The sequence below is a fragment of the Taeniopygia guttata genome, chromosome Z (assembly GCF_048771995.1).
Source record: "Taeniopygia guttata chromosome Z, bTaeGut7.mat, whole genome shotgun sequence".
In the NCBI taxonomy this organism is placed as follows: Eukaryota; Metazoa; Chordata; class Aves; order Passeriformes; family Estrildidae; genus Taeniopygia; species Taeniopygia guttata.
The window spans coordinates 34,327,836-34,350,636 of NC_133063.1; the positions used below are offsets into that span (position 1 = coordinate 34,327,836).

Sequence of the window (22,801 nt, forward strand, 5' to 3'; positions counted from 1 at the left end):
GTTGAAAAAGGTTTGTTAGGGTTTGTGTTAGATATATAGGTGGTCTTAGAGCTTGAAGGCTTGGCTAAAGCTACCCAGGCATTTGTCTTTGGTTGAATTACAAGTAAAACTTCAATACAAAAACTGAAACAGAAGAACAAAAGCAACATGCATGCATATAAACGATAAAAAGTCCATTTTTTTCTCGATGACACAGCGTGGTTCAGGTCTGGGTGCTGGCTTCTTGGCTTGTACTTGCAGAATTACTGTCTGGTGTGGGGGTGTCAGCGGATTTCAGTGCATGGTAAGGCTTCACATTCTTTCCTGGGACCCACTTAAGTCCTTGACCTGTAGAAACACAAGCAAAACCTTTTCCCCACGTTATGAGGTTGTATGGCCCTTCTATTTGCCCTAAGTTTTTTATTAAAACTGGGGGGTGTTCCTTAATTTTTGCTTTTTTGTTGTTCAGAAAGTGTCTATAGATGGGGGGGTCAGGCTCTTCTGTAGAGCCATTTAGGAAATTGTAAACATACAGAGCCTTACTCAATCTCTTTTGAGGTGTAGCCTGATCTACTCCTCCTTTCTGTTGATTTAAAATGCGTTTTAGGGTTTGGTGTGTTCTCTCTACCATTCCCTGACTCGTGGGAGAGTGAGGGATGCCAAATGTATGGTGAACACCCCAATCATTCAGGAATGTGGCTAATTCTTGTGAGGTATATGAGGGACCATTATCAGTTTTAATCTCTTGGGGAACACCTAAATAGGAGAAGGCTTGTGAGAAATGCTGGCAGACATGCTTGGCTGTCTCCCCTGTATGTACAGAGGCAAAAATTGCATTTGAAAATGTATCAATAGAGACATGGATGTTTTTAAATTTCCCAAAAGATGGATATTTAGTGATATCTGTCTGCCATTTCTGTAGGCTCTCCAACCCTCGCAGGTTGGTGGCTGCTGAAGGGGGGAGGGGTTGCACATGCTGACAGCTTCGGCAAGCTCGTACAATATTTTGTGCTTGCTCTAGGGAAATGTGAAAGTCTCGTTTGATGGCCTGTGCGTTTTGGTGAAAAAATGCATGGCTCAATTTGACCTGTTCAAAAGTGTTGGGCAAGGTGGTTGCAGCAAGCACTGAGGTGGATTTTTCAACGCCTGCTGAACTTTCCTCATCAGACGCTGCTGATGCCAGTGCATCAGCACGTGCATTTCCCTCTGCCATGAATCCTGGAAGACCAGAGTGAGCCCTGATATGAGAGATAAAGTAAGGATTAGCCCTGTGTGATAAAATGCGATATAAACAGGTGAGCCAAAGACACAAATCGTTGTTGTTCACATCCTTTAGAACGGATCTCTCAATTCTCTTAATGACATTAGCCACATAAGCTGAATCTGTGATCAGGTTGAAAGGTTCCGGAAAGAGCTGAAATGCTATTACAACTACAGCCAATTCAACAATTTGAGGGGAACCTTCAACTTTTTGGACATCTTGTTCCCAGGTTTTAGTATTTGTATTTTGCCATGTAACAACTGAATTGTGTGTTCGCCCTGACCCGTCAGTGAAGATAGTGATTGCGTTTAAAGGTTCTTCACTGATCATGGGCTTTTCCTTGTAACATAATTTGGCTTTGGTCATTTTATGTGCTGGGTAGTGAATTGAGCAGGCGCCTGGGAAGTCCAGCAAGGCGTACAGCAGGTCCTCCGATTTTTGCATAGCCCAGTCAAAATAGGTTTTTTTCATGGGCAAGTAAATAGTTTTAAACTCACGGCCTGCTATTGAAAGGAGCCTTGCTCTGCCTTTGATGATGATCTGTGACATCATTTCTAAAGGCGTGAGGATTGTCTTTGGTGACCTGTAGGAGATAAAAACCCATTCAATTATTAACAGTGGATCTTTGAGAGAAGAGTCCCATTGGAAGATGAGACCACACAGCCTCAACTTTTCCCCCAAGATTGCAAGGAAAAAGGGTTGACCAGGAACATAGCGATGTGCCTGCCTGTTCTGCAGAGAGTCAGTGATGTGTTCTAGGGCCTTACAAGCCTCTGGAGTGAGAGACCTGGGGGATCTGAGCTCATTGTCCCCTTTTAACAAATCAAAAAGTGGAGCAAGTTCGTCAGCAGTTATTCCTAGGACAGGCCTAGCCCAATTAATTTCCCCTAAAATCTGTTGTAAGTCCTGCATAGTGCGGACTTCAGTTCGGATCTGTATCTTCTGGGGGGAAATAGACTGATCTGTCAGTTTCCAACCTAAATACTTCCAGGGGGCAGTTTCCTGTATTTTTGATTCAGAGATCACCAGTCCAGCTTTTTTGACTTCAGCAACAGCATAACTACAAGTCCCTCTCATCTGTTCTTGCGTTGGTGCTGCAATAAGCAGATCATCCATGTAGTGGAGGATAACGGATTGTGGGAACTTCCGGCGGACTGGAGTCAGCGTGCGGGCCACGAAATATTGGCAGATAGTAGGCGAGTTTTTAATTCCTTGTGGAAGGGAAAGCCAATGATACCTTTGAAGCGGTTCTTGTAAGTTCATATTCGGGACGGAGAAGGCAAAACGAGGAGCATCATCTGGATGCAGTGGGATTGTCCCATTTTTAAACCAGTGTGGCTCACCTCGGTGTCGCAGAAACGGGGTCCTCTGTCGGGTTCCGATGTACGCTCCAGTCAGTGCTTAGGATGCTCCGCAGGGGTCTTCTCAGAGCTCCGGGGTTGGGCGTCACTCAGGGACAGCTTCTGGTGCTCGGGAGCTCCAAACCCCCCTCAGAGCTTTAGCGCGGGCAGTGCAAATCAGTGCTCGCCTGTGCTCTGTGCACGTGGCAGCGTGCCACGGCAAGTCTCCCAAAGCCTTAGGTCACCACTGAATCACGGCGGTCGCCTGTGCTCGGAGATATAACGGGCAGAAATCCTCGAAGGGCTCCCAAAACTCGCTACTTGGTAACAAGTCGCGATACTCGAGGATTGCCTCGGCAATTTTTAAAGAGCTCTGGCTTCGGCGCTGCCTAGCAGCAAAATGCCGTGCTCATGACAGTGATGGGGAGGAAATACCTGGTTATTTAGTTACCGTCCATGGAAAGGTGTCCTACAGGTAGAAAAGCTGGAAAGGCATCCAGATGGGTGTGGTTGCAGGTCACCGTGGATTCGTATCCGAAGTTGGGCACCAGTCTGTAAAGATTTTTGATTGGGGTATTCCATGGATGGATATAAGCGAGATCTCTGTTGGTTGCTCTTGGGGGATGAGGTTTATTCAGGATGCATTGTGGCCCTGCCTCGTGCTGTGTAGCAGCACGTGGCAAGGCCTGAGGTGATGGGGGAGGGGAGAGACAAAGGGGGGAGCAGGGACTCCCGGAGGAAGTTCCAGGAGGAGAGGGGAAGATCCAAGAGGGCGTCTGGCCCCTCAGAGACCCCTTATCAGGGGGGCTCCAAGGTGGGCTGGAACAGGACCTGGGCCAATGGGGTCACAAACACTTGATGTTTCAGGGGAGGGTTACAGGTGGGGGTGAACCATACATTCTGGGGGGTGAGATGGAACAGTCCATTTGGCTTTTGGACCCCTCTGTAGGTGAGGGTTATTGTCCAGCCAGTAGGGGGCGTTATATTCGTCGTGGCTGTACTATTGTGGTTCTCAATCATATTTATCTACCCTTCCCAACAGGATTGTTCATCACATGTAAGGAATTTGAAGCTGTCTGGAAAGAAAAGCAGCACTAGGACTACCTGCTCTGATACCACACTAGCAGTCCAGTGACAGTGCAGATAACAGATCTTTGGAATAGTAATTCCCGTACTTAGCAAAAGTGAGGCTGAGTTTGTAGCCTACTTACAGAGAGCCCATTCTCTGCCTACATAACATGGATCTAACTCACTTACTCCTAACATCTTTAAAAGTTTAAAACACCTTTGAAGTTAACCTTCGAAAGTCTAGCATGTTTGCTATGCAGCCACCTCTTGATCACACTTGTGCTTTTATTGCATTCATATTCGTCTTCAGATGAAGATATAAGACAGTCAAAGATCAGACTCACCAGACAAGTTTTGTTCTGTTCATGTTCTGAGTTCGCATATTTAAAGCCAGATGACAGAATCAACCTTATTTCTGCAAATTAAACAACTGGACTTGTGAGATTATTTTACCCTAAAAAGAGCTTCTATTTTCAAGAAAAAAACAGATGTGACATGAGGCTATCCAAAAACTATGATAAGCAGCACAAAAAGATAATCCTTGAACTTATTTTTCATGGTTAAGAGTTTCATAGTAATATTCACTGCCACAGAATAGCATTAAAGAGTACAATTTCTATAAACTGGTGCTATTTGCTGAACAATTAAATTTGGGAATTGAATTGTTTCTCTGTCCTATCTGCTAGTAATTATCTGCCTGCTTAGGATATGTCAGCTCATTCTGTGTGCTAACATACAAAATTCTTTAATGAAATGGCCAGACACAAAGAACTACAGGAGATTCAGTAGCAAAAAAAGCTTTGACTGCCTAATGTTTGCTCTACAGAACATGACACCCAAAATACCATCTATAACACAGACGTAAAATTCTAAACACTAGGCATTTTAAAATTAGAAACAAAGCTGAAAGGAGACCAACTAATATTGTGGTATGGTGGACTTTCAATCCAGTTTGCATGGCATTGCCACCAAAATATCATCAAAATAAATCAAGTCAAATCCGACTACTCGAATCTGAGCCCAAAATGAACAGTTCTGCCATGTTCAGAGATTGTGGAAATTTGGTATATGACATCGAGAAGAATCCCCAAAATCAATATATTAAGAACTGCAGAAATTTCTCTGTGGAAAGCTAAAATCAGTCTAGTAGCATTGTGTCTTTTCTCATCCTGAGTCCTGAGCAAGGCTTCTAAATGAGCTGTTGTTGCCTTTAGTCTCCAGTGGCCAAAAGAAACTCTCATTTGAGGTGAAACACAAGTAAGCAATATGTCTTTCCTTATAAAATTATTTCTTCAACTGCATCTCCAGTTCTCATCTCCAGCCAGTTTGGTTGTAGGGTACCACAAAAGGGGTGACAACCTGAATTGGCTGTAATCCTTTCAAGTGCTAAAAGGAGATTCCAAGACACTACAGCAGACCTCTATCTCCCAACGTGTGCTGAAAGTCTCCTTTCTGAAGGAGAGGCAGGAAAACTAAAGCAGTGCTTTAGCTCAATGATTCTTTTCCCAGCCAGCAGCTCAGTGTGTGAAAATGGATAGTCCTCTGAATATTCCTGCTCAAAAACAGTGAATGAAACAAATGAGAAGCCCAAGCTATTTCACAAAATGTACCTTTATTTATTCATTGAAAAATAGCCCTGTGCTGTAGCCAAATATCCCCCACAGCACCAGTTACCTGCAGGGAACCTGGCACACAGTTTGAAACACAGACGTTGTAGCTGGAAACATCAGCAAAAACTAGGGAGGGGACAGAGGCAGTGTTGGCACTCAAATACAGTGTTAAGGCAATGCTATCCAGGCCACCTGAACCCAAGGTGGTTAGTTTTAGTCACCCTCCCTTCTTCCCAAAGACTACAGACTTCTCATTTGAAGACTAAATTAGAACATAGAAAGTGAAGGAGTTTAAGAGTAGCTGATGTTCTGACAGAACCGGCTTCAAATAATTAATTTTTATCCCCATGATGCCTAGGAGCTCCTTGATCCAGAAATTCTAGGATGGTTCATAGCGCAGACATTCACAAGATTGTTACTGAAACTTGATTCCTTGAGCCAAAGGCAAATCTTTGCTGTAGTTGATTGTACTGAAAGAGAAACAACAAGTTAGAGACCAGACTTAATCACTGAGACAGATTATGAAGTCCACATCCTATGTACAAGCTGCTTATTTCTGTCACATCTAAACAAAAGATTTCTCTAAAGCAATTTGCCTACTTAAAATTATGAACTAACTTTACTCCAGTTTTCAATATACTAACCATGTAGAGGAAAAGACCATATTTGCCATTATCTCTTTCTTTATGGAGAATCTTACTTCTCTTTATCTATTTTTCTCATACTTGGAGAATGTCCAGATAGAAAAACCAAGGTGGAATTTCTCATGTTTGTAAGTCCTTGCATGGTAAGCAAAGATAGCACAGGTAAAGACTATGACAGTCAACAGAGGACACTAATCTTCATCCACTATGGGCTGTCAGGAGGTCTGTGGATAGCTAATCAACATATAGCTGAATCACCTACCAGAGGCAGTAGTGGTGCCCTCATGGTCTCCTCACTGTGGCTGAAACTCAGTGTATTTCCTGACAAGTTTCAGTAATTTTTCAGATGAATTTAAAATCAATTGAGGGTGAGGGGGGACCCCAAAACCACCTTATTTTTTTCCCCTTGGAAAGTATAAAAAAAGTCTTCATAAAAACCCTTCAAATCTTCTTCTGCTATGAATGTGAAGAAAAGGCAATCACACTTATAGATGGTCACATTCAGCAAAGATAGTAGCCTTGTAGCCAAATATTTATATGCTTTGAACTTTTGGAAGTTCATCTGTAATTTAAATTTATCTGGTCTGTCTTACCAAGTAGACCGTCTCATATAAAGTTTCCATGAATCACTTCCAGATTCTCTTCCCCCACCAGTGTGCTTTTCACCACCTGTAGCAAAAGCATTATAAATTAAAACCTATTCTTGGACATGGGAATCAGGACTAATTCGAGGAGGTAAGACATTTTTATGAAAATACATGGGAAAAGCTATTCCTTTCCCTTGTCCTATATCTGAGCTAAATTACCACCCCTCACAGCTAGCTCTCCCTTCATGCTTGATGTAAAAAAACATCTTCCTGGAGTTCAAAGGCTCATCACGGTGGCACTAGAGGACCTTGTTTTAAAAACATTCATCTTAACACAAGACAAGAGTACAAGAATGTGCTGGTTCTTGTACTGTTTAATTGGTAAGGTTAATACTTCTTCTTCCACCCCCTCATTTCCTTAGGTATATTAGAAAAGTGAAATAAAGGCAAAAATTTGTATTTAAAGATTTTCTCACAAAAATACTACATACTGTACATCTTATATAAAATTGCCAATATACACAGAATTGCTCAAGATTATTTTAATTAAAACTTCTACACAGTTTTGCACCTGGCCATATATTTAAATACCTCCAGAATATATCTCTTGAGTTACACTCCTTTGATAGAGGGGAGGAGAAGGAAATAACACATGGAATTTTTAAAAACCTAATATAACTATTTTTAAAAGTTTAAATCTAACTACTGTTAGTCAATATCTGTTTTCTGCTAAAGCAGTATGATTCAAAATTAACTTCACTTATTTATTTACATTTAGTCATTTAAATGGATTGAATAAAACATTGAAGAAGCATAAGTAACATACCAAAAGCACCTCCAATCTCAGCTCCACTGGTTGGGATGTTAACATTCACAATGCCACAATCAGATCCCTTTGGCCTACAAACAAAGATAAGGCACAATTCCTCCTTAGGATCAGGAAAGGCTCCCTCCCTAAAATGAGTGCTGTAAAATGCTCAACTAGCATTATGTAGGGTTTACAAAAGACATGAAAGACTGATCTCATGTTCCTCAAGAAAGTATAAAAATAATTTAAATTATACCCAAGCCAGTGGAAAATCCGTCCCAAATCCTTGGTAAAGATACTGCTGGAAAGACCTTGTTTTACTTCATTATTCCAGGCAAAAACCTCCTCTTCCTCCTAGAAGAAACATGTGTCAATGGTTAAGCCATGACTATCCAAAGCAAAGCAGTTACAAAGAAGCTCTGTGAGAAAAAAACCCAACATGCCACAGTGCAATGTACAGAACAGCACTGGGCAAATACACATGCACCAGCAATACCTGCAGTGCTGCATGAAACACAGTCTGCTTTTGAACAGACATGAACAGCATCAACAATGAACACCAACAACAGGAATCTGTTCCTGTGCAGATTCTCATCGTAACTCCAGCACTCTTCACTGTGGCTACACAGTGAGTTGCATAGTGGCTATCTCACAGTACAGAACAAGAGCTACCAATTCTTGAAGCACTGGGACTATTGCATGGATATGACACACATCTGAGATCTCTCTTGTGACTCTACTGTTACCATCCTTGACAGTTGTTTCACCACTGTAATTTTACCTTAAATTTCAGCACATACAGTATGGGAGCAAACGTCTCAGTGTGGACAATGGGTGCATTATGAGGAAGGCCAGTCACAATGGTTGGTTCAACATAGTTTCCAGGGCGATTTATAACCTTTAAAATAATTTAAAAATAAGCAAGTAAGTTCCAATCAGCATTCAATTTAGTATTAGTGTAGAAAAGGAATCTTTCATGGTCTGACCACTACAGCTGAGAAGTCAGAAATGGAAGACCAGATAGTATGAGTAACTTAAGTTATGCTTCTATATTTTAAATACTTAAATAAGTAAAATTTATGTCCACTAAGGATGTAATCAAACTGTAAAGTGTAGAAGCTGAAACTTCCATTCTCTTACTTGTAAGCTACTTAGAATTTTAAAGGTATAAAGAAGTTGCCAATGGAAGACATGAAGCCCCAGAATGATAAGTCAATGAGAATTAAGCATCCTGCATGATGAAGATGTACAAGTGATTGTCTTGTATCTCCAGTATTTCGACAGAACTGCAATTTACCTTTGTTACGTGTTTGACATTCACCATTTACATTGCTTTTTGTATTTTCACTATCACTTGCAATTGGGGAGTGGTCTAAGAGTAGCTTCCAAGTAGAATTGCCTTTACCCTGTGTCCTAGGGTGACGTTATGGTGTTTGTATCTCCAATCATGTGTTCTGTTTACGTTTGATATTATGTTCTGTGCTTTCAGAACTGACTCTGAAAGTGAAGGTTTGTTTTGCCTTGTTATCATCTGGTTCACCTCCCCCCATGGTCTGCTGTCTAGAAAAGGCTAGGGCTGGCTGGCTGGCTCTTGCTTTGCTTGCTTGGCTTGCTTGGCTTGCTTGCTTTGCCTGCTTTCTTGCTTTGCTTGCTTCTGCTTTTGCCTTTGCTTCCTAGTTAGGTTAGCTAAGCAGTCCAATTCTTTCCCTGGACTGTTGCTTTTTCCTTTCCTCTTCCTGAATACCATCCAACCTGCTCTGGACATCTGGGAAACACCAAGGAACACCAGGAGCCTGCATTTTGTGATCTGCAGCAGCCATCCCCAGTGCTGGAGAGCAATCCCCAGCGTCCAGACCTGGGCGACCACTCCCAGGAAAGACTTTCTGGATCTGTTCATCTCTTCAGAGTGGTGAAAGAGTTTTGTTGTCATCTGGTGTTGTTAATTGTTTTGGTGCTGGGGAGTGCTTTGTTCGTTGAATAAACAGGTTCTTTTCCACTTCTCTCTCAGAGGAAATTTTTCCCTGAACCAGGTGGGTGGGGAGGGGCCGTGGGGGTTTATTTCCTGGGGGCTCCTTTCAGAGGGTTTTCCCAAAATTTGCCCTAAACTAGGACACCCTGAAGACAGGATTCCGATTCAAACAATTCTCAATCTGACTAACCTGATATCCTGTAGTAACTGATAGGACAAGCTGAGGTACAAGCTTGGCCTAAGCCATCATGTTACTGTATTTTTTTTCCTAGAGCACAAACTGTAGCAGCAAAAATAACTTAATCACCTTTCCACCACAGACCACTGAGCCACCTTGTTGTTTTGCTTGTTCTACTGCATCAAGGAACATTTTCACTGCTTCTTTGGTATGAAGAGGCCCATACAGAGTGTCAGCTAAAAAAAGATTCAGAAGCAAACTTTCATCAAAATTCTGTATGTTTGCAAATATTCTTATCACAACATCTTGGAATTAACTGTTCTTTCTGTCCAGGATGAGCAGTATTAGCCAGATTCTTCATCTTCCTTTCAGAGTTTGTATCCTAAATGAAACCAGCTATTTCCACCCCCTGGTAAATGACTAAAATTAGATACTTTGGATCTATAATCACTTTAGAATTTAAACAGAAAGAAACCAGCAGCAACATTTTTCCTAAACCCAAGAGATGGAAATAGCTACTTACAATCCCATGGATCGCCAATGCGGACCTGGGCATAGGCCTTGGCAAGTTTTGCCACCACCTCATCATGGATGTTTTCATGGAGAAACTAAAACATGGTAAGAAAGTTGTAAGACAGTGCAGCCCATGTAACTATTCCTGAAGTACTACTGCACTTCAAAGGGGGCTGAATAAAGAATGGAAATATTATTGCTCGTATTCAGCAAATCCCAAAATGAAAAAGAGACAGAGGCCAAGGTTTCTGAAACAGCACTAACACCAAATAGAAAATGAAGATGTAAAACCTTCATCATAAAGATCAAAAACAAGCCAAGAAACAAGAATCTGTTTTAATTTTACCCCATCTCAGATCAGTGTTACTGATGCGCTTTGTAAACATTTCAATTCAGTGTTCTAGAACAAACCCTCCAGAGATTTTATTGCCTCAGTTTGAGGAATCACTGCCCATCCAATACACCCAAATCAATTAACCTACATCCATTTTGCCTAATATTTATTGAATCAACCCAACTCTGACAAGACTATGCAGACACCGACACTATAACACCACTGAACTTGTTGAAAATGATTGGTTAAGAATTAATAACAAAGTAGGTAACACACACACCCCCTTGCTTTTCTGCAATATAAACACCGAACCAAAATTTGTAGTTGTCATAAGAAAAGCTCTGGCAATGAAAACAGAAATACAGAACTTACTATTCTCCTGACTTACAGCATATTTAGAAATACATACAAAGAAACTGTTTAGAGCTAGAATTACACTGGAATGAAACTGTGTTATTTTTCCACCATACATTTTTTGACAAAATAAAAATGTGTTTTAAATATTATTGCTCTTTGCAATATTAGAAATTGTTAGGCATTTTCTGAGCCAATTTGGAATTAAGTTAAAATTCAGAGCTACCCAAACCAGATGATACACATTTACTCACCAGCCTTCTAGCAGTTGTGCATCTCTGACCTGCTGTTCCCACAGCAGCAAATAAAGCAGATGGAATGACTAGGTTTAGATCTGCGTCTTCAAACACTTAAAAAAAATTGAAATATGAGCATGTTACCGGAGTAAACAAGCAGTTCACAAAACTTAAGAAGATAAACAATATTAGAAACTGACAGGTTGGTCAGGAATCTTTAGGAATAGTTGCACTATTGCACAGCATGGTAAGAAACAAAGGAACACCTCAAAACTCCCACTATTTCTCCGCAGCTGGAATTAGACATATGCAATTGGCCTTAACTATAGGTTTGAACTACTGAAGAGAGCCGTTTGCAATAAAGTTTGCAAATAATTCCAGTTTCCTTTTAATTCAGGAAACTACAAGCAATTTTTTGACATTTCTCCACCTTGTCTGTCTCTCACTGAGAAGTTTATCAGCATAAAGTAGCAATCATAAAGTGTATCCATGTGGCCTTGTAAAAAGCATAGCTAAAACACACAGGTGTACAGTAATAAATTCAGTACAATGAACTGAAGAAATTCATCTGGCTAGAAGACATTGAGATGTTTTATAAAGCTCGACAGAGCCCCAAAAAATCACACAGCTTAACCAATCCCACTAAAGTCTCTTAATCATGCAAAACTATAATGAAGTTTGGGATGAAGTCCAACCAAACAATGATCCTGTGATCCTTCAAAGTCAATTCCAAAAAAGGCAGGACTTTAACATTAAAAAATGAATTACTTTCAAAGCATAAAAGAAATTTATACTGCTGGCTAAAAAGCCACATAGGAAAAAAGAAGGACCTGTTCAAATGTGATTTTCAAAGAATAGATAATGTAGCATCATGTTTGTACTTCAAATTTCAAGAGTATTTATATGTAAATAAGCACATTTGTCCAGAATATGAGAAAGGTGAAACAAAAGGCAACAGCACAACAGGACAACAATTTGGGTACTTACTGAGCTTATATATTATTTTCACTCAGCTTTATAGTATTTATGTTGTTTATCTAGGAACTGTTTCATACCCTAGGGTACTTAAGCCTGAAAAATGTGCTACTGAAATAAATACCTGTATGCTTTTCTTTCAAGTATCATAAGTATATTAGACTTTATATCTATGTACTTATAGTCTAAAATGCTAAAAGTGTAGTGCTCATGATATTACATATAATAGTGCAGTCAGGCATTCCAACAGGCTTCCCAGGGAAATGGTGGAGTCATTATGGATGGAAGTATCCAGAAGGTATGAGGACATGGCATTTGGAACATCGTATAGAGATGAATATGCTGGTGCTGAGTTAAGAGCTAAACTCAATCTTAACGGTCTTTTCCAACCTTAATGATTCTACAACTAAAACCATCATAAAATCAAATTTATTTTAGTCCACAACCCATTATTGAAGCCTACTGCTTATCTCATTCTGCTCTCCTCTTCAACACTGATTACTTAAAACATCTTGGAATCTCACTTTTTGTCTTAAAACCCACTCCCTCCACAACATAAAAGACAGAAAACCCCTGCAACATTCTATTATTCTACATGAACTATACATACTTTTAAAGGCCCAGTGTGGGGGGAAAAACAAGAAAACAAAAGAAACAGAAAAAAGTGACAATTAGCTATGAATATTTGCATATTAGCTTCCAAATATCATCTATGGGACTAAATTTCTACAGCGTGTATTACCAATAATGGCATTGTTTCCTCCCAGTTCCAGCAGGCTTCGACCTAATGAAAAACACGAAATAAGTTATGCCATGTGCACATGTATTCACTGCACCTCAGTCAGTGAGGCTACCTCTTACTAAAACTAAGCTTCACGAAACATATTTTTATGGATAAACAAAATGTTTTAGAGATCACAGTCAACTAATTACTCTAGCCAAACCAGAAAATTACAGCAAATACTACATCTATCACATATTATGAAGATATGCGCACAGCAGTTATGGCACAAAGAAGTTTAAAAAGATAGGCAAAAAAACAGCTCTGGAAAGAAAGAGATTAAAACAGGAAAAAGTTGCAGCATAAATAGTACAACATAAAGAATAAGGTCCTACAAAAATCAAAATGCACATAAAATTTAACTAAGCTCATTTATTTCCCTGGCAACTGTTGATCTACAATCTGAGACAAAAAAAATCACAACCTGCATCTGGGTGAATATTAGCTATTTGTTCTGGTTTCTGGGGGGGCTTTTTTTACATTTGTATGAACTTTAAATGTATAAAACAAAAAAGATATGTTTGCAAGGTGCTGTTCATAAACGAAGAAGTAAGAATCCAGCAGCTGAGATTCTTGCCTGTCCACTTTTAAATATTTGCAACAAAAACAGCACCTCAAAAATCATAACTATGTTTATCAGGAGTAAAAGGTGAGGGGGAATGTATTAAAGTATTCTATTCACATTGCCAAAAAGACCATAAGCCCTGGCTATTTACCCTAACAATTTCCATACCATTTAACACTAATGGACATCACCACACCTCTCCCCAAATTAATTGTAGGACTATGGATTTGTGGATAAACTGGAAAAAAAATCTGAATTGTAACAGAACTACCTGAAAAATGCCATATGTATCTATGAGCAGTTTCAAACCGTGATTTATCCAAGACAAAAAAAAAAAAAAAAAAAAAAAAAAAAGAGGTAACACAGCTGAAACAAACTGTTATTTTAAAATCTTATGGGGCACTGCTGCCTTCAACAAATATGGAAAGAAATAGAGAAGAACCCACACACTCACCAAATCTCTCCTGAACCATAAGTGCTACTTGTTTGCCCACTTTTGTGCTGCCAGTGAAGGATAAAAGGTCCATTCTTTCATCTCTCGCCATTGCTGTCCTGCACAATGGAACACAAAGCACTGTGTTCAACAAAAGACATGTAGACAGAAAAGCAGCTTCCACATATATCAGCTCCAATCAGGAAGAGCTTTAATACCAGAGCCACTTCTTTGAACCATCAAGCAACTAAGCTAATGTCAGGAAAGCTTCTCCTTAGCCAGAAAAAAGGAACGTGGCTGTTTCCAGCCACCTTTTCAGACAAAAAAGCATCACCTGTAGTAACTCTGAAATTCAGTCTAAAGTATATTCTGAGATTGTTATGATCCATAAGAAAACATGCAAATCTATAACTTTTTTAAGTGCCCGTCATATGTTTTGCCTTCTCCTTAAATACTCAAAAGATATATCTGAATATACACTTGTATGGGGGATTTCCTTATTGTAAAAATCAAATTAAGTGATTTGGATTGTACAGGTTCCAAGCACAGCACATCTATGAGCAAGTGCAGAGTCCTGTACGAGCACAGAAAAGGGGAATCATTCTACTCCACAACTAATCTAAAGGATGCTACAAATTCAAAACACTCAAGAACATGGTAAGGGGAACCTAATATTAACTGTACTCTTTGGGTGTAAGCATATGCAGAAGTGGAATATAAACTTAGTCATGTCTCTTCGTTAAATATTTGACAAGTTCTTTGTTTGCAGCTGATCTCACAACAGCAAGTCGACATACGTATTATATTTAATGTAGGGCCAGAATTTCAGATCAGCTGATAAAAATCATGGCAACATGTGCATTCCTAGAGATTAGAATAACTTCACAAGAAGTACCTCAAAGAATATTTTTTTTACCTTTTATAAAGGTTCACCAATACCATGAAATATTACCTACCCAATGTCTGCTCCACCACAAACCAGAGAGCAGATTGCTCCGGGCAACTTGTTATCCTCCAAGACTTTTGCAATTATCCTGGAGTCAAAGATGTAAAAATGTTAGAGATTTCTGACAAGTGCAAATAAGGAATGAACCATTACAACTGTCTGGGGATTTTGGGGTAGTAGTGGTTTGGGGTAATTGTTCTCAGGCGTTAATATTAGATCTATAAGACTTAGTAATTACCTATTTTAAGGGGCCTACTTTTATTTAGCATTTTAAAACAAGTGCTATTGGTAATGCACAGAAAGTATTTAAAATGTTAATATAAAGTAACAATAAACCTAAAGGAAGTATCACTATGAAATTTATTTTTTGGTGAAGTTCTCCTTTTTATTGGGATGAAGATCAAAGAAACCAGAACTCACTTTGTAACAGCAACACTAACAAGGGATGTTGTAGGAGCACCCTTCCTAGAAAGGGAAAAAAAATTACATTATCTTCTTATTCTTTTAAATTCTTTAAGAATACAAAATAATTCAAATAAGCAAGTTTTAACATCTCTGATCTACAGCACACTTTGGTTAGGCTGGTTTTCAGGAACAAATTAAGACAGGAGTGCAAGTATTTCCTTCTGCAGCTGAGCATTCAGAACTTCTGTTGAGATTTATGTGGACAACAGTTAGGCCAGACTTTAGACAGAAGGAGGTAGATGAAAACAAAATAGGAGACAGAAGAGAAAGTAAAGCTACTTATTGAGATTTTTAATCTTTGCTGTACCAACTCGGAATATATTAACTACCACTGCTGCAAGCTCTCATCCTGGGTTCTTTATTCACAGACCATTTGGCTAAATCTTGGATGGATCTGACCTTAGTACTTCAAAGAGGAGCTTACCACAAAATTAAAAAAGCCCTGACTAAAACTAAAGAGAATTTAAGCCTACATTACATAGATTCAAATATCCAGAAACACCTGACACTCAGTAATTATTTCATGCCTGAGTTAATAATTTACCATTTAAAAATACTGCTAGCAAGGTGGACAGTGAGATCTTACCAGAGGCAAGCATTTCCACAGATCATTGCAATTGCACTGTTCCACCCATAAACTGCCACAGGGAAGTTGAAGGCCGTGATGATTCCCACCAGCCCAACGGGATTCCACTGCTCTATAAGGGCATGGCCAGGTCCTGAAACCAAAGTCACAACATAATGCAGTTTTCATCCATTTAATGTTTGGGGTTTTTCTAAAAAGGGAAAACATGTAAGCAAGAAACCTAGCATCACTCTTCAGTCCACCATAGCATTAGCTTGCAAAGAGCTGTATTATTTGTGTTCCACAGCTTACCTGGATCAAGGTTAGCTAGACTGTACAAAAAGCTAATGATTTGACAACATAATTTTTTATTATTTTAGTTATTCAGTTAACATAATGATGACTTGTGATAATCAATAACTGACAAGGAGGTCTCTCCTTTCTAAGTACACTTCAAAACTTTTTACATACTTTTCTCTACCACCTTTCATCAATAAAGAAATCAAAGAGAATCTAATGCTTCAAAGAAGAGAGAAAATGGATGGACTGACCTGCTTATCTGTCACTTCATTAGATACTTCAATAGTTGTCACTACTGCCCACCACATCTATTCCTAAAGCTCCCTAAGTAACACACCAAACAGAGATCTTGATGATATATTTAAGCTACACCTCCATATCTTCATTCTTCAAAGGAAAAAAAAAACTAAACAAAAAACTCCACACACAAAACCAAAAAAATAATGCATACTTACTTTCTGAAGGCAAAATAGGTCCACCAATCATTCGGGACAAACCAACAGCATAGTCACAGACATCAACATACTCTTGTACTTCCCCAACACCCTCGACAAAAATCTTTCCCATTTCCAAAGAGACCTGAAAAAATTCAGAGTAAGACAAACTTTTTTACAAAATTCCCTTGGACCCCTAATATATTTGGTCTCCCCTTAATGCTGGGTGTATCTACTCAAGTAAGATTTTAACTTGGTGGATTTCATTAGAAGAGATTCACCTCTTCCTCAGTTACATAGAACTTAAAGAAACAACACACTGGACAACTTGACATGGGTCATATCCCAATACAATAGGAAGAAATTAGAAAAGGAAATTAATGGAGAAAAAATTTTTAAAAACTACTGAAAGGAGGGTCCAAAACTAATGAGATTCATATATTTAGATCAACAACATCTTGGATTTACATCATCAGCCTTGCCTACATTGTGGGCCAGGCAAGGAACAAGCTGGAAAAGAGGAATTACTCTGCTCCAGCAAAAGAAAACAGCCACTTACATTTTTCGTAAGCAAACTACTAATTTTACAACATCTCAAAGCAAATTTGAGAGATTTCATTTGCACAGACTGCTGAAAGTGCTTACACATGTTTAATATTTTAGTAACCTGGGATGTTTAGGATCAATGTATTGATTTTTTTTTTCTGAAGTTGATCTTAAACTACATCCTTCTCTTAAAATTTATTTATTTATGTTAGATATACTCAGTTGAAATATATCAGTGAGAATAAGCTGGTATTTGAAGATATCGTCATCCAAAAATGAGAAAATTTGAAAATTTAGGAACTGAGAAATCACCTACTTATCTCCACTCAGTTTTGTGGTCTTGCTCTGAATAGCATGGACTCTCCATGCAGGTATCACCTCCCACTTTACACTGATGACTGTACTTTAAAAAGGCTGTTATATGAGGAATCAGGTTCAAAGGATTTCCACTGGATTCTTCTCTCTATGTCAAAGTTAACATAAAGATGACTAACTGTATTTCTGTATGCCTATGGTCATCTCAAGACAGAAGGAACAGTCTAGATCTGACCAAAACCAGAGCAGCATCAGACATAGTTACTGAGAAACACAGCATGGGTAAGTGCAGTAGAAACATCGGGATACTTCACCACAGCATGGCAAGGTGAGGCTTGTTGGGAAGGGTAGATAAATATGATTAAGAACCACAATAGTACAGCCAAGACGAATATAACGCCCCCTACTGGCTGGACAATAACCCTCACTTACAGAGGGGTCCAAAAGCCAAATGGACTGTTCCATCTCACCCCCCAGAATGTATGGTTCACCCCCACCTGTAACCCTCCCCTGAAGCATCAAGTGTCTGTGACCCCATTGGCCCCAGTCTTGTTCCAGCCCACCTTGGAGCCCCCCTTGATAAGGGGTCTCAGAGGGGCCAGACGCCCTCTTGGATCTTCCCCTCTCCTCCTGGAGCGTCCTCCGGGAGTCCCTGCTCCCCTCTTTGTCTCTCCCCTCCCCCATCACCTCAGGCCCAGCCACGTGCTGCTACACAGCTCCAGGCAGGGCCTTTCTGCATCCTGAATAAACCTCATCCCCCAAGAGCAACCAACAGAGATCTCGCTTATATCCATCCGTGGAACCCCCCATCAAACGTCTTTACAGAGGCTGGAAATTTCCTACAGCGTATGAGAAAGATGAGTTTCTATGCAGTTCCTTTTTACATATTCTAAAGCCAGGCAAAGTCCTAAAACCTGAATACCTACTGCACTTCTTTCACCCTAAAATTCATCCCCAATCATAGCAGAGCTGAACACATATATTATTTGTTTGGGAAAACTAAGAAAATATGGCAAGAAGCTGTAAGTTTTGGTCAAGGAATAGAGAACAAACTTCTGTCTGTCTACACTCATCAGGGAAGCTCTACTATTTTTGAATACAGGAGTACATTAGCACTGTAATTCCACAACAGAAACTGTGCTGAGGAGACAGTGTCAAGGAAAACGGCAGAACAAAGTTTTGGAGGTTAACAATATAGGCTTGACTACACATGGAGTTATTCACTGACAGCTGTTTCTGAACAACAGCACAGACAGGCAAGCCCTGCAAAAAGAAAGTGGAAGTTTCCCACTTGACTCCCTTTCTTCCCTAGCAAGAAAAGGAGTAAAGTAAGAGTTTTAAAGGAGTGGTCCTTCAGCCTTTATCTCCTGCACAGCACTGCAAGATCACCTCAATAAGACCATCTCAACTTCTAAAGCATGTCACTTGACAAAATCCTGCAGATCACCAGAAAGAGCTCATGGTAAAAAGCTCTGTATTAGAGGAAGGTCTTTTTCCAAGACACTTTTAGTATTAGAAAGTGCCCTATCTAACAGGCAAGAGGGCAGGCAGGGCAACAGTTGTACCACTCATCCCAGAGAGGCCCATAATAAACTTTCTTTTCCTATTATAAATTGTCAATTCACAGAATCACAGAATATCCTGAGCTAAAAAGGACCCACAGGGATCAAGTCCAGCTCCTAACACAGCACTATCTCCAGGAATCACACCATGTGCCTGAGAGCATTGCCCAAATGCCTCTTGAACTCTGTCTGGCTTGGTGCTGTGACCACTTCTCTGGGGAGCCTGTTCAGTGACCAACCACCCTCTGGGTGAAGAACCTTTTCTTAACAAGTAACCAAGCTCTCAGCTGACACAGCTTCATGTCATTTCTATAACACAGCAATTTTGAAATTCTTTTCTTATTTTTAAAATTAAAACTTAATTAGGAAAACTAACAGAACTAACAGCAATTACTTAACAATTACTAGGGTTAGTATTGCAGAAAAAAATTAGTATTATTCAAAAAAACCCAAGTGTGACACACCCCTTACCTTCATTTCCCACCCTCCCCCCCCAAAAAATGTAGGCTACTTCTGAAAATACCTTACCAAGCTTCCTAGAACATTGATTTTTTGTCTCAGGGCATCACCAATCTGTCGCACTATTTCTCCACGTTTAGGTGCAGGGATCTAGTCAAAACAAACAAGAAGAATCTATGCGAGATCGAAAATCTGTAACTCCTGCTGTATATATACTGCTAGTTTTCAGTCCTTGTAGTAAGCAGTCACCGATTGCTGTGCTTTTTTATCTTCCCAAGACACTGCTACTTGTTCATTTTTATCATGTGCACTGCTTTACAAGAAACTGTTTCCTGCCTCAGAGACTGATAATAGTATAAACTTTTTCTGTTCAAAACTTCAGCTTCACTGAATATTGCCAAAAGCATTTAGTTTGTTAGTCCTCTTACTTCTGTTCAACTACATCACCCACAATGCAACCAATTAGCTGCACCTCAAGAAACAAGCATTTTTTATAAAAGTGTACTTACTGGTTTCTGAGCCTTGAAGTGTACTTAATACCACACTTTCAAACTTTCTTTCAATATGACACTTACTTTGTTAGCAGAAATTAAGACACATAGAAACCTCACTCATGAAAATATTAAGCTCATACACCAACTCTTAATATAATTTTTAAAATGTAGTCTCAGTATGGTAAATAATAATCAATAGCCATGTTTAATTTGCCAACCATATGCAAAAGGATTTACAGGTTTAAAACAACAGTTCTCTGTAAAAACAAGACTGAGGAGAAATGCACAAACCATGCAAGCATAGCCCTCTACAGCCAATATCTTTCAAGTAAGCACATTACAAACAACAAAATTCACAAATTAATACCTTTTGAGAAAAAGCCTTCAAGAAACATTTAATGTTTTGGTTTTTTTTCAACATATTGGATGTTTCTTGAAGGCTTTTTCTCAAAGTTAATGTTATTTGTTATTTGCTATTGTTGGATTGCTTTCAGATTATTTCCAAACATGTTATGAGTTACCAACATTAGACGCACAAATTGTAACAAAAGAACACATACTAACATATCCCGAGGAAGCTGTTTTGTTCATCCTAAAGTTTGTTGCTAGACAACAATTAAACTTTGTTGTCTTCAGACAAGATAAACTACTGTGCTGGCTAAGACATAGACAGTACATCAGCTTTTGAAATTCAGGTTTCAGGTTCTACTAAAGAAACAACAGGTAACTATAAGAACCAAGCCTGGCACAGCCATCAGCAGGATGGGTGCTGGCTGGACACAGCTGGTAGAGCTGCATGGGGAACTACAGCTTGCGAAGGAAGAATAGCTTAGCTGTTACGTACAACGTAACACTAATGCTTTTGAACCACACAGTTGTTCTGTGAAATACTGAACAACTGTATTGTTCAAGACAGCAGGTGAACCAAAACCCCCCATGTTTATAACCAGCAGTCTTCCTCACACCAGGAGAACAAGAAGATCAACACAAGTTACACCTCCAAATATTCCACAGAGCTCTCCCAGAAGAGGGGGCGACAGGAAGTGAAATATGTATAGGGATAGTTTACTTACTACAAAGTTTCTGAACTTCACCAGACCTGCTGGCAACAGCTCACAGGCACAAGCCTTGGTAAATCTGCCAGGGTTTTCAAAACAAACATATCCCACAAGTCAATGTCCTCATCTTTGTACCCCAATGGTATCATACACAAACTATCTGGGCTTGTTTCTTGAGGTCTCCATTCCAGATTTTTGCTTTAATGTACCACACACAGTACAAACACATTTTTACACCTTCACCTTATGAGGCAATTTTATCGCCTGTCTCTGCCACAGATCTGTAATAAATGAGAAGTCTCCATTAACTTACATCAGCCCAGACCTTCCATGCATCTTTAGCCTTCTTTACTGTTTCTTCATAATCCTCCAAATTACCCTATATGAAAAAGCACATAAAGGTTAAGAAAATCAAATGCTCAAAAGAAATGGCACAAAAAAGCTTCCGCATCTAACTCAAGATCAACATTTTTATAGAGTGTACTTGCACTACAGGATACCACTTTTATAGAATGCTTGTAAATTGACACAATTTGGTTTCAATATGACAAGTTATCTGAAGACACTGTCAATGAAAAGCATATGTACTGCCTAAATTAAAAACAAAAAAAACCCCAAAACAACAAAAAAACAACAACCAAAAAAGCCATGAGCAGAAATTTTCGTTCAGGTATTAGAAGAAGCTCCATATAGAATAACAGTTTTATATATGTTTGTTATATACATACATACACACACATATATAAATATGTCCTACTCCATCAGCCTCACTGGGCATCAAGGGCCAGTTGAGTCTTAATACACAAAAGGAGTAAGTTAATACAATAGTGCTATTTTTACAGTAAAAACATTGACAAATGTACTACTTTAACGTCAAATTGATCTCCTTCCTACCTCCTCCCAGGCCACTCATCCTTACCAAATAGACAAAATCTGTCGCTATTCTGCAACTTCCCTAAGAACAAACGAAAAGGCAAGGAAGGGAGCCTTGCTCTTCCCAACAACGTTTGCAAAAGCGCAGAAGTGAGAGGCGGAGGACTGGAGAGACAAAAAAACCCAAAAAACAAAAAACAAACAAACAAAAAAAACCCAAACCCCCCCCAAAAAAAAAACAAAACAAAAAAACAAAAAAAAAAAACACCAAAAAAAAACCCCAAAAAACAAAAAGCAAACAGACTGCTTTTCTTCCCAGGAAAGCTGCAGGCATATTGCCAGCAGTAGGCTGCGAAGAGCTCCAGCGGCCGCCCTGGACTCAGCAGCCCCTGGACGCCGCTGCGGTACGGGGCGTTCCGTGCAGGGGCAGCGCCCGAACCCACGCCCCGGGGCCCCGGAGCTCCTCCCGCCCCGTTCCCGGCGCTGCCCCGGCCGCGCTCACCTGCCGGACGGTGGCGATGGGCTCGTTGTTGGCGGGGCAGTACGTGGTCACCACCTAGAGTAGGACGGCAGCGGTGAGCGGCGGGGCCCCTTCCCCGGGGGACAGGGCACGAATCCGTAAGGGCCCAGCCGCCCCCCACCCCCGAGGCCCCGCCGCCCCGCACCTGCCCCCCACCTGCCCGCGGCCGCCCCAGCGCCCGTTGTACACGCCCGGGTTCTCCTCCCGCAGCCCCAGCTCCCGCAGCCACGCGTAGCGCTCCTGGCTGATCAGCAGCGTGGACATGGCGGCGGCCGGCGGCGACCCTGCCCGCGGCAGCAGCGCGGCCAAGGCGCGGCGGATCCTCAGCATGGCCGGGGGCCGCCAGCGCGGGGGGACGGGGCAATGGCGGTCGCGCCCCGCCCGCCCGCCGCCATTGGCGGCACCGCGCCCGCGCCCCCCGCTCCGCCCCGCCTGGCCGCGGCCCCGCTGGCCGGGCCGGGCCCCGCTGGCCGGCCCCCCCTGGCCGAGCGCCCCTGACCGAGCCCCCCTGACCGAGCCCCCCTGACCGGGCATGTCCGAGCCCCCCCTGACCGAGCCCCCCTGACCGAGCCTGTCCGAGTCCCCTGACCGAGCCCCCCTGACCGAGTCCCCTTGACCGGGCCTCCCCC

At 40.8% G+C, this 22,801-nt stretch overlaps 1 protein-coding gene across 3 annotated transcripts; it reads right to left on the bottom strand.

Annotated features, from left to right (window-relative positions):
- Positions 1-5,241: 5,241 nt before the first annotated feature.
- Positions 5,242-22,572, bottom strand: ALDH7A1 (aldehyde dehydrogenase 7 family member A1). Of its 3 annotated transcripts, XM_072922648.1 has the most exons (19): positions 22,329-22,413; positions 22,155-22,208; positions 21,093-21,158; positions 20,795-20,858; positions 19,297-19,377; positions 16,367-16,490; positions 15,633-15,765; positions 15,002-15,046; positions 14,592-14,669; positions 13,657-13,754; positions 12,599-12,640; positions 10,900-10,994; positions 9,968-10,052; positions 9,574-9,680; positions 8,079-8,195; positions 7,554-7,651; positions 7,316-7,389; positions 6,496-6,571; positions 5,242-5,728 (listed from the first exon to the last, which is right to left on the bottom strand). In XM_072922648.1, the coding sequence occupies exons 3-19, from the start codon at positions 21,113-21,115 to the stop codon at positions 5,674-5,676; spliced, it is 1,395 nt and encodes a 464-aa protein (XP_072778749.1). In that variant the 5' UTR covers positions 21,116-21,158; positions 22,155-22,208; positions 22,329-22,413; the 3' UTR covers positions 5,242-5,673. The 3 variants fall into 3 exon arrangements, with proteins under 3 accessions (XP_072778749.1, XP_072778748.1, XP_072778750.1); XM_072922647.1 differs by lacking the exon at positions 20,795-20,858 and having other exon boundaries at positions 22,329-22,572; XM_072922649.1 differs by lacking the exons at positions 22,155-22,208; positions 22,329-22,413 and adding an exon at positions 21,699-21,868.
- Between the last annotated feature and the right edge of the window lie 229 nt (positions 22,573-22,801).

Bases quoted from the DNA above. Each gene is read 5' to 3' on its own strand.
- ALDH7A1 (XM_072922647.1), bottom strand. From the start codon at position 22,502: ATGCTGAGGATCCGCCGCGCCTTGGCCGCGCTGCTGCCGCGGGCAGGG. The intron at 10,995-12,598 runs GTAATACACGCT...ATTTTTTTTAAG, and splicing joins AGGAAACAATGCCATTATTG to TGTTTGAAGACGCAGATCTA. The intron at 5,729-6,495 runs GTAAGACAGACC...TTTCTCTTTCAG, and splicing joins TATATGAGACGGTCTACTTG to TACAATCAACTACAGCAAAG.